General features: G+C 48.5%; 1 protein-coding gene across 1 annotated transcript in view; it reads left to right on the top strand.

Moving 5' to 3' along the window:
* The window catches only part of INTS9 (integrator complex subunit 9), a 69,528-nt gene that overhangs the window by 11,367 nt on the left and 46,126 nt on the right, over positions 1 to 12,035 (top strand). Inside the window, exons 4-5 of the mRNA XM_081904016.1 lie at positions 1,241 to 1,303; positions 10,270 to 10,409. Of these exons, the coding sequence (XP_081760142.1) occupies positions 1,241 to 1,303; positions 10,270 to 10,409 (203 nt within the window). The remainder of the gene's footprint in view (positions 1 to 1,240; positions 1,304 to 10,269; positions 10,410 to 12,035) is intronic.

Here is a 12,035-nt window from a genome sequence, read left to right as displayed (position 1 = left end):
ACTACGTGCGTGTTATGGTCGGGTGCATGTTATAGAGCAAAAAATACGGTAAGAAGTGTTTGCAGGATCAGGCCCATCTAGTCCAGCATCCTGTTGTCACAGGGAATGCACAAGTCGCGGCGTATGTTGAATCCCTGAACATTGCAAGAAGCCCCGTCAGCCGCATGGATACAATGCGTTCCACAATCGCATCGGAAGCCTCTCGGAGGCGCTGCCTGTAGTGGGCCCCTTTAATTATGAATCCTGCTGCGCTTCTTATATTGACCATTGCCCTTGCTTCAAATGACAAATTGACCAGTTCTCCACACAGCCTGGGAGTCTGGGGTCAAAGGTGGGTGCTTTGTCATGTAAGAAGGAAGGCCCTTGTTTTTAAGATTGAAGGAGGCATTGAAATTCACCCAGTCTACCCATAATTCACCTTTTAACATAACTGGATGAGGTTAAGCGCCTCCTGCCATTTGAAGTAATTGCTCGTTTGTTAGAACTTGCCAAAAATTGCTAGAATTTCTGAAGAGCTGAAGCCAGGGGGATACACTGTAGAGAAGGTAATGCACTGTTTGGTAAACATGCAACCTTTAACTTTGGGGGGAGCTCCCCCCCCAAAAAAAAACCCTTTTCCCCGTGTAGAGAACTGTACAGCAGCATAGTGCAAGCATCATTTGATTGCTGAGAGACATCGCTGCCTTTGTTGTCTAAGCAGCCATTGCTCCCATCTCATCTCAGACCTATTTGCATGCGCAGCAACCAACTTGCCGGACGGAACAAAGGGAGAAAGACTAATTTAACAGGCCTGGGAGAATATTAATGTGGATGTCTGCAGGAACCTGCAGGGCGGTTTCCATCTCCAAACCCGACGGAGTGAAAGTACAGAATGTGGGGAAGGAAGGAAGTGCCAAGGGAAAGAGAGGTTTGGTGGAGATTTCCGGGAGAGAACGGGGCAGGCCCTGATTTTCGGCAGACCCTCTGCAAGATTCGCACCAGATTCCTAACCCTGCCTGCCTCCAATACCAGGCCTGAGGAGCGTGTCAGGATTGGCAGGTTTCCGTCCATTCAGCTACAGCCCTTTGCAATGGCCGGATGTTCGGATGCAGCTTGTGAGCTGTTTGGCCATCGCGGCCTATAAGCGCCGGCAGGTGAAGCCCAGAGTGTGGTCCTCTGCTGCCCTCGCTGTCTCCTAGCCTCAAATTTCTTCCTTTTCAGCTGAGGGTCTTCTCTCTTCTCCTCCCCTCCCATTTCCCAGGAGCTGAAAGACTGTGCTGGCCGGGCATTTGTGGATTCCGTCCCAGAGTTCTGCTTGCCGGAGGTTAGTCTTCGCAGGATCCTGGGTGCCAAACCGTGACCACCCTACTTTTGGTCCTCAGCTGGAACCATCAAGGGCTTCTCGAACCCGCTGCTTCCCTCTGCTGATTTCAAAGAGGCTTGCAGGGGTCGGAGGAGTCCCAAGCCATCCCCCTCGCTTTGGAGAAAACGCACGTTTCACAGGAGGCTCTTATTGAAATAATGCCCATTGCTAGATGACTTTCCGATTCATTTCTCAAGCCACTTACGGCCCCTGTTGCAATTTAAGGGAAAGCGGAATTGCAAACGATGGCTGTTTTTTGAGCATTTATTTCGCTGCAGGCCCCTTAAGGGAGAAACAGCAGCTTACCGAGAGTGCAAAATAATAACACTCAGCGCTTTATATAGTGCTTTCCAGAAGGGAGTGTTACATATATTATCTCGGGGATTGTCACAAACAACCCTGTAAGGTGGGCTAAAGTTGTTTTTTGTCTGTGCTGCTGATTTGCCTGAGGCTGAAAGAGAGAACGGCTTTCCCAAAACCTGCTGGTGTTCAGCTCCCCACCTGGCCAATATATATATATATATATATATATGCAGGTTTTGGTGTCCTCGGGTGTCTTCCCGTGTAAAAGTTGGGGTGTCTAGGCGACGTTTCGACGAGGTCTCACTCGTCATCTTCAGGCTGGTGCTTTCGGCTTCTTGTTACTGGAACAGAGCAGGATCTCAGTGTTTGAGTTCCTATAAATACTGTTGAGGGGGTGTGGTGTATAGCCTCCAATGTTCTGGGCAGAGAGGAAGTTCCCAGGCTAGTGTGCCTTTTCTTCTTTTGTTCCTTAATTACTTGAGGGATATCTTGAGTGATTTCTTGAGTGATATCCTGAGTACCACTTAGGTGGGTCATTAGGTGTGGATTAGTTGCTAAAGTCTTTGTGTCTTGACCTCTTGAACTTTGTGAAGAGTTTTTCTGAGAAGATGGCTGTACTGCACTTAGTTGTGCTCTGGCTTGGCTTCGTGTATAGGGGCGAGCTGTGGTTTTGTGGCCTGTGTCAGCCAGATCTGTGTAGGGATTGCAGGGGGGTGCAGCATCCGGAGGTGCCACCATGGTTTGGCTACTGGATGGTGTCTGTAATTTATCTGTGGAGAGGGTCTGGGTTTGGGTCTGGTGTGGTTGATTGGTGATAGCGTTCTGTGTGCCTCTGGATCTGGTGTCAGTTTTTGTGGGGAGGGCTAATTTCCAGATGTCTGGCAAGCGGGATGTGTCGTCACGCTTGTTCATGTTGTGAGGGTGTTTCTCTATCTCGATGGCTTCCATGATTATTCTCTTGTGGTGATGTTCCATGTTAAAGAGCAATTTGGAATCTGCAAAATTAATTTCGTGTCCTGTTTCTTTCATGTGTTGGAAAAGAGAGGAATCTCTCAAATGTGTTAATTGCCAATGGATACCAGCAAAACAGGGTTACGAAGCTAATCCAAAAAGAAACACCCCCCAAAAACCAAGACACAGAAGAAAACAATGGCATGGCCCTCCTTCCTTATATCAAGGGCACTACAGATAAAATTAGCAAAATCCTCCATAAACACAATATCAAAACAGCCTTTTGCACCAACCAAAAAATAGCCAATATCCTCAGAAACCCCAAGGATAAAATCCAGTTGGAAAACCAAGGGGTCTATGAAATACCCTGCAAAGTCTGCCCAGCCACGTACATTGGACAAACAAACAGACGAATAAATGCACGTATCGCAGAACACAAGAATGCCGTCAAAAAAGAAGAAAAAACTTCCTCTCTTTTCCAACACATGAAAGAAACAGGACACGAAATTAATTTTGCAGATTCCAAATTGCTCTTTAACATGGAACATCACCACAAGAGAATAATCATGGAAGCCATCGAGATAGAGAAACACCCTCACAACATGAACAAGCGTGACGACACATCCCGCTTGCCAGACATCTGGAAATTAGCCCTCCCCACAAAAACTGACACCAGATCCAGAGGCACACAGAACGCTATCACCAATCAACCACACCAGATCAACCTGCATTCCTGTACCCGTGAAAATCTACGAAAGCATATATATATATATATATATATATATATATGCAGGTTTTGGTGTCCTCGGGTGTCTTCCCGTGTAAAAGTTGGGGTGTCTAGGCGACGTTTCGACGAGGTCTCACTCGTCATCTTCAGGCTGGTGCTTTCGGCTTCTTGTTACTGGAACAGAGCAGGATCTCAGTGTTTGAGTTCCTATAAATACTGTTGAGGGGGTGTGGTGTATAGCCTCCAATGTTCTGGGCAGAGAGGAAGTTCCCAGGCTAGTGTGCCTTTTCTTCTTTTGTTCCTTAATTACTTGAGGGATATCTTGAGTGATTTCTTGAGTGATATCCTGAGTACCACTTAGGTGGGTCATTAGGTGTGGATTAGTTGCTAAAGTCTTTGTGTCTTGACCTCTTGAACTTTGTGAAGAGTTTTTCTGAGAAGATGGCTGTACTGCACTTAGTTGTGCTCTGGCTTGGCTTCGTGTATAGGGGCGAGCTGTGGTTTTGTGGCCTGTGTCAGCCAGATCTGTGTAGGGATTGCAGGGGGGTGCAGCATCCGGAGGTGCCACCATGGTTTGGCTACTGGATGGTGTCTGTAATTTATCTGTGGAGAGGGTCTGGGTTTGGGTCTGGTGTGGTTGATTGGTGATAGCGTTCTGTGTGCCTCTGGATCTGGTGTCAGTTTTTGTGGGGAGGGCTAATTTCCAGATGTCTGGCAAGCGGGATGTGTCGTCACGCTTGTTCATGTTGTGAGGGTGTTTCTCTATCTCGATGGCTTCCATGATTATTCTCTTGTGGTGATGTTCCATGTTAAAGAGCAATTTGGAATCTGCAAAATTAATTTCGTGTCCTGTTTCTTTCATGTGTTGGAAAAGAGAGGAAGTTTTTTCTTCTTTTTTGACGGCATTCTTGTGTTCTGCGATACGTGCATTTATTCGTCTGTTTGTTTGTCCAATGTACGTGGCTGGGCAGACTTTGCAGGGTATTTCATAGACCCCTTGGTTTTCCAACTGGATTTTATCCTTGGGGTTTCTGAGGATATTGGCTATTTTTTGGTTGGTGCAAAAGGCTGTTTTGATATTGTGTTTATGGAGGATTTTGCTAATTTTATCTGTAGTGCCCTTGATATAAGGAAGGAGGGCCATGCCATTGTTTTCTTCTGTGTCTTGGTTTTTGGGGGGTGTTTCTTTTTGGATTAGCTTCGTAACCCTGTTTTGCTGGTATCCATTGGCAATTAACACATTTGAGAGATTCTGTAACTCAGTTGTCAAGTGGTCTTTGTCAGCCAGGCGTTTGGTTCTGGAGATGAGAGTCTTGGCTACGGAGTTTATTTGTGCAGGATGGTGGTGTGAGTACGGAGTTTATTTGTGCAGATCCAGAGGCACACAGAACGCTATCACCAATCAACCACACCAGACCCAAACCCAGACCCTCTCCACAGATAAATTACAGACACCATCCAGTAGCCAAACCATGGTGGCACCTCCGGATGCTGCACCCCCCTGCAATCCCTACACAGATCTGGCTGACACAGGCCACAAAACCACAGCTCGCCCCTATACACGAAGCCAAGCCAGAGCACAACTAAGTGCAGTACAGCCATCTTCTCAGAAAAACTCTTCACAAAGTTCAAGAGGTCAAGACACAAAGACTTTAGCAACTAATCCACACCTAATGACCCACCTAAGTGGTACTCAGGATATCACTCAAGAAATCACTCAAGATATCCCTCAAGTAATTAAGGAACAAAAGAAGAAAAGGCACACTAGCCTGGGAACTTCCTCTCTGCCCAGAACATTGGAGGCTATACACCACACCCCCTCAACAGTATTTATAGGAACTCAAACACTGAGATCCTGCTCTGTTCCAGTAACAAGAAGCCGAAAGCACCAGCCTGAAGATGACGAGTGAGACCTCGTCGAAACGTCGCCTAGACACCCCAACTTTTACACGGGAAGACACCCGAGGACACCAAAACCTGCATTCCTATACCCGTGAAAATCTACGAAAGCAAATATATATATATATATATATTTAAAAAATTTGGACACTTGAATGCACCTCATTCCTCAGAACGAAATCATTTTGGACCTTTTTTTTCTACCGGCCAAGCCTTCTCAACAGGGAGGTGGTTGGCATTCAGACAATGTGGGTCGTGGGGGGTCTCTCTTCCCATCCCCTGTCTCCTCGTCCTTATTTTCTTTGCTTGGACAGTGTAATCTACTATTTGCCTCATTTATCTGTCATTTATCTGTCTCAGAAATTCCAGCAGCTGGTTGAGCATGAGACTCTTAATCTCAGGGCTGTGGGTTCGAATCCCACTTTGGGCAAAAGGTTCCTGCATTGCAGGGGATTGGACTACAGTGGTACCTCAGGTTAAGTTCTTAATTGGTTCCAGAAATCTGTTCTTAACCTGAAGCGTTCTTAACCTGAAGCGGATTTTCCCATTGAAAGTAATGGAAAGTGGATTGATCTGTTCCAGATGATGAAAAACACCCCCTAAAACAGCAATTTAACATGAAGTTTACTGTTTCATGAGACCATTGATCCATAAAATGAAGGCAATAACCAATGTACTGTACTATAAAATAAATAAGACAGTATTTTAGATGGAAAAAAATAACATTTATTTCTTTTCTTACGTGCACTCACTGTTTGGAGGGGACTCAGGGTCCTCTTCCACAATCACAGTAGGCTTGGCTCCCGGCATTCGTGGAGGCCTCAGAGAGCTCCTGCAGCTGGAGCCCAGTCGCGGAGCCTCTGCAGGCCCCGTGGACGTTGGGGCTTGGCTCCTGGCATTAGCGGAGCTGCTCTAGGCACCGCGGATGTTGGGGCTTGGTTCCCTGCATTCACAGAGCCCTCAGACAGCTCCGTGGGCACCGCTGATGTCCTGGTTTGCCTCCAGGCAGCAGCGAGACCTCCGAGAGCTTGGACAACTTACTTCCGGGTTACAATCATTCGTAACCCGAAAAACGTAAGTTGAAGCATTCATAACCCGAGGCACCACTGTACAGATTCTTACCCATCCAGGGGGCAGCTCTGTCTGCTGTCTTCCTCCCTCTCAGTCTCAGTGTTGCTCTTGCAGGACTCAGCAGGGGTGAGGAAGATGGAGGCAAACCCAAAATCAGCTGGCTTTGCTGCCTCCCAGTGTCTCTAGCGCCACCTACTGTTAGCCTCCTTGCATTCTGCCCTACCAGTCCCACTGGGCACCAGCCACCCCCGAGAGCATCTTGCTTGGCATGCAGAAGTCCCCAGATTTCAATCCACGACACCAGCGCTTTAAGATCAAGCAACAGGTGTGCCCGGGGCAGACGTTTCTCTGCTTGAGATGCGTGGCCTATCACAGCAGACTTTTCCGAACAAATGGGACCAAAGGTTTCCTGAGAACGTAAGGAGAGCCTGCAGGATCAGGCCAGCGGCCCATCTAGACCAGCATTCTGTTCTCACAGTGGGCAGCGAAATCAGGGTGGATTTAGGTTTGATGAGGCCCTAAGCTCCTGAAGGTAATGGGGCCCTTTATATCTCCAGCTGTCCTTTGTCAGCAACAAATTGTCACTGGGTTTTTTTGTGTTGAATATGTGCTATATGGCAATTTATGGACCTAATGGGTATCTAAAGCCATTTGCACATAACAAATAGGAGCCTACGCAACACAAAACACTATTGCTGTATGTAGGTTTTATTTCATTTGTTTTTTTATCTTATCTTTTGGAAATGTACATCCAGGGTATTTTCCCTTTAAATTTTGTGGGGGCCCCCAAGAGAGTGGGTCCTTAAGCTATAGCTGGCTTAGTTTATATGTAAATCAGGCACTGAGCGAGATGCCCCTATTGGGAGCCCCACCTAGTAGTTCTCTCCCTGCCTCCGACAGGAGAGGGAAAACTCATCCATCAGGCTTAGCAGCCACGGAGGGTCTTATCCTCTGTGAATCTGCCTAATCCTCTTTTCAAGCCCACCTCTGTTGGTGGCCTGGCCTCCCTGACTCTGAGCTGGAAGGGACCCAAAGGCTCATCTTGTCCGCCCTGTGATCTCAGAGGTAGTTTTCCTACGTACAGAAAGTCCCCGAATTCCTCTCCAGCCAAAATGAACTTCCTGGCAGGACACGGGAAGGACCAAAAGCCCAGGGAATGGAAGTGGGACGCTGCAACAAAATATTCCCATTTGGAGTGGACCTGTTTGCTCTTCCAGTCAGTGAGCCATGCCCTCCTCTGTGATGCGTTCGGCAGGAGCTTGAGGCTGCCAGGGGGAGCCAGGCAATGTCCCACCCAGCAAGACCCAGGATGCCTTTAAGGTCCTGGGAGAGCTCCCAGTGTCTTGCTGTAGGCCCCACAAATAACCCATAGATGCATTTTAAATAAAAGGACACATTCTACTCATGCAAAAACACCAGGCAGGCCCCACAAATAACCCAGAGATGCATTTTAAATAAAAGGACACATTCTACTCACGTAAAAACACCAGGCAGGCCCCACAAATAACCCAGAGATGCATTTTAAATAAAAGCACACATTCTACTTATGTAAAAACACGCTGATTCCCGGACCGTCTGCAGGCCGGATTTAGAAGACGATTGGGCTGGATCCGGCCCCCGGGCCTTAGTTTGCCTACCCATGGACTAGATGATCCATCACAGCTCTGCAATTATATGATTCCATTGCCCAGTCTCTGGGTTGTGGGTTATGACAGATGGTCTTATTTTATTCCACCTCCCACCCAGTTTTCCATTTTCTTTGGACTGAATGCCTCTCCCCCCCAACCCTCCCCTAAAAAAGCAAAAGAACCATCAGGTCTTAAGTTAGCCGCCATGGGACTTTTTGAGCCACTGTTTTTTGAGCAGCCATGTTGACCCATTCCTCGGCTGTTACCTTCGAATCGATGGGAAGATAATTTTTCCACTTGACGACTATTGAATCCCATTAGCTGCTCCATAATAACTGAGTTAGAGGTTTAAGTTTCTGGTAAGTTTTCCAGACCAACATAATCGGGGGTTATAGCCTTACCAGTAAATAATTCCAATTACAGTTCCTGTTACGAGGATGCAAAAAATCATTTTGTCTCCTCCTCCGACCTTGGCTGACCTACCTACCTATTCCTCTGCCTGGAGAACAGTCTGGAGAGGACAGGTTTAGCTCCAGGCCCAAATGTAACTATTGCAACCTAGCTATTATAAATCAAACATATTTAAGATTCTAGGCCATCCTTGAGGCCTTAGGCCTTGCCTTCCAGTTGTCTCCTCTCAGCTTTTCATCTCAGAAATCTTAGCCCCTTGGATAGAATCACAGAATCGTCGAGTTGGAAGGGACCACAAGGGTCATCTAGCCCAACCCCTTGAAATGCAGGAATATTTTGCCCAGCGTGGGACTCGAACCCACAACCCGGAGAGTAAGGGTCTCACGATCTACTTGCGATGGGCCCCTGGGTGGACCCCAGGGTCAAACAGGCCCAAGAAGGAGGGAAACCACTCAATAGGGCCAAAGGAGCAGAAACGAGAGTGAGACATAGCCTGAGGCAATCTGGAGAAAAGGGAAAAGTCATGTCAGAAGCAGAGCGTTACTGGCCGCTCACTACACCCTGAGCAGTGTGGTGGTCCGAGTACTGGACTAAGACCTGGGAGACCAGGGTTCGAATCCTAACACTGGGAAATCCAATGATGCTGAATGTTGGAAGGTTCAGGACAGGTAAAAGGAAGCATTTGTCCAAGCAATGCCATAGTTAAACTGTGGAACTCCTTGCCACAAGAGGCAGTAATGGCCACCAACCTGGATGGCCTTAGAAGAGGATTGGACCAATTCATGGAGGAGGAGAGGGCTATCGATGGCCACCAGCCTGGACGGCAATGCTCTGTCTCCGTAGTTGGAGGCAGCAGCGCTTCTGGGTACCAGTTGCTGCAAACCACAGGAGGGCGAGAGTTGCTCTTGGGTTCGAATCCTCCTTGCAGGTTTCGCACAGGCAACCCGGTTGGCCATAGCGGGAGCAGGATGCTCAATAGCCTCCTCTTCCATTCTGAGGGAGGGAGAAGACTTTTTTAGGAGGCTGCGTTTTCCAACAGCGCCTTACTCTGGCAATCACACAGGGTCCCCAGACGTTTTAACGGTCTATTGATCCCTGTGCCACCACTGTGCTCACTTCCCCGCTGCCACCAACCCGTTAAAAGGTAAAGGACCCCCGACCATTAGGTCCAGTCGTGACCGACTCTGGAGTTGCGGCGCTCATCTCGCTTTATTGGCCGAGGGAGCCAGCGTACAACTTCCGGGTCATGTGGCCAGCATGACTAAGCCGCTTCTGGTAAAACAGAGCAGCACACGGAAACGCAGTTTACCTTCCCGTCGGAGCAGTACCTATTTATCTACTTGCACTTTGGCGTGCTTCCGAACTGCTAGGTTGGCAGGAGCAGGGATCGAGCAACGGGAGCTCACCCCGCTGCGGGGATTCAAACCGCCAACCTTCTGATCGGCAAGTCCTAGGCTCTGTGGTTGAACCCACAGCACATCCCTAACTCTCGGGTAAAACACTGAATCCAGACAGTTGTTAAAAGTGAACCAAAAAAACCAAGTTTATTTTACAAACATTAACAAGTTTATGGTTTCTCAGATAATATTCCTGTCGGTATCTTAACTTTAGTTTCTTTACTGGCCTATACCTTCTGACTGATTATCTCAACCGTTTGACTGACTCCTCTTAACAAATTCTCTCCCTCTCTCACACCAGACTAGCCCAACCCACAGACTTCTCTTCTCTCTCTCGTCTAACTCCAGACTGTCTTCTCAACCACCCGAACTCTAGCTCTCCCAAAAACCTCCGTGCTTAAACCTTATACACAGTTAACTCTGCCCCTTGGGCTCCCATTGATTAGTCATTTTACAATTAGTTCACCCTTTCCTTATGAACCCAGTATAATGTCACACACCTAGGAGGGGAAACGCCACACGTACGCTCTCTGTTTTCAGATGGAGCTGATTGACCTGTCAACGGTGGACGTCATCCTGATCTCAAACTACCACTGCATGATGGCCTTGCCCTACATTACGGAGCACACCGGGTTCACCGGAACCGTCTACGCCACCGAGCCGACAGTTCAAATTGGCAGGTAAGAAGAAAAAACCCTCATTTTATCTCCTCGCCTTCAGGGGAAGATGTAGAGGACGACACAGGAAATAGGAGCGTTGCCTCCCTAATGTTCTTGAGAGGCTTTTAAGACACGGCTGAGAGCGAGCCAAGGAAGTTCTTCTTCGCGGCTTTAAGTGTGTGCACTGCATGCTTGACTTCTTCCCGAATGTTGTGAGTCAGTTTGGGCTCCTCTGTTTGGCAGGCCTGGGCAGAGCAATTAAATGGTGCTAGACAGTGTTGCGCTCACAGAAAACCTCTGCCGCTGCTTCCGTGGTGGGCAGCACAGTGTGGTGTAGTGGTTAAGAGCAGTACTCTCGTAATCTGGTGAACCGGGTTCACTTCCCCGCTCCTCCACATGCAGCTGCTGGGTGACCTTGGGCTAGTCCCAGTTCTCTGAGGTCTCTTAGCCTCACTCACTTCACAGAGTATTTGTTGTGGGGGATGAAGGGAAAGGAGATTGTTAGCCGCTTTGAGACTCCTTCAGGTAGTGATAAAGCGGGATATCAAATCCAAACTCTTCTTCTTCTTCTCAGCCTCACTCACCTCACAGAGTGTTTGTTGTGGGGGAGGAAGGGAAAGGAGAATGTGAGCCGGTTTGAGACTCCTTCAGGTAGTGATAAAGCGGGATATCAAATCCAAACTCTTCTACTCTTCGACACATGCCAGGGACACACTCCTCTGTTTTGCAAGTTGCTAAATGCAGAATCACAAGATCGTAGAACTGGAAGGAACCCTGGGTGTGCTGGGCCCTGAGGTAACCCGAGCAACATGGTCCAGGTCCAGTCCCGAATCCAAGGGTTTCACGAGGAGTCAGTCTGACAGGGCCAAGGCAGGACACGAGGCAGGAAACCAGGCAAGGTCAGACACAGGATCACAGGCAGGTTCTGCCAACAGCAACATTGCTCCCACAACCTGGCACGGGGTCCAGCAGCCTTTTATCTTTGTCGGGGTAACGGCCAGTCCTGATCCCCCGGCAACTCACCTCCCTGTCTCGCCCGAAGGCGAGCACTCCTCCTGCGAGTACTCAGGTCTCTCCTTCTCTCAGACCTCAGTCTCTGCAGCTCGGGAGACGTCGGTGGGTTACTAGACCCAGAGGCCGCCTCAGCCTCCCCTGACCCAACCGGTAGTGGAGCAGCTGTAAGTGATGGCCCAGCTGCAGGCAACGAGGGAATCCCCAAATCTGGAGCCAGGGCAGGCTCAGGCCCCTGACTTGTCTCCACCCCCATCGTTCTGCCCAGACACTGAGGTCCACAAGGGCCTTCTGGCGGTTCCCTCACTGTGAGAAGCCAAGCTACAGGGAACCAGGCAGAGGGCCTTCTCGGTGGTGGCACCCGCCCTGTGGAACACCCTCCCACCAGACGTCAAAGAGAAAAATAACTACCAAACTTTTAGAAGACATCTGAAGGCAGCCCTGTTTAGGGAAGTTTTTAATGTTTAATAGGTTATTGTATTTTAGTGTTTTGTTGGAAGCCGCCCAGAGTGGCTGGGGAAACCCAGTCAGATAGGCAGGGTATAAATAATAAATTATTATTATTTACATATAAAAACACACGGAGCACTGCAGCATGGCTCCCTCTCTCTCTAGCATCATACCAGAGCAGGAATT

This window comes from Podarcis melisellensis (assembly GCF_964234715.1).
Source record: "Podarcis melisellensis genome assembly, chromosome: 3".
Taxonomy (NCBI): Eukaryota; Metazoa; Chordata; class Lepidosauria; order Squamata; family Lacertidae; genus Podarcis; species Podarcis melisellensis.
The sequence above is the reverse complement of the archived record's forward strand: the minus strand, read 5'-3'. Positions and strand labels throughout refer to the sequence as shown.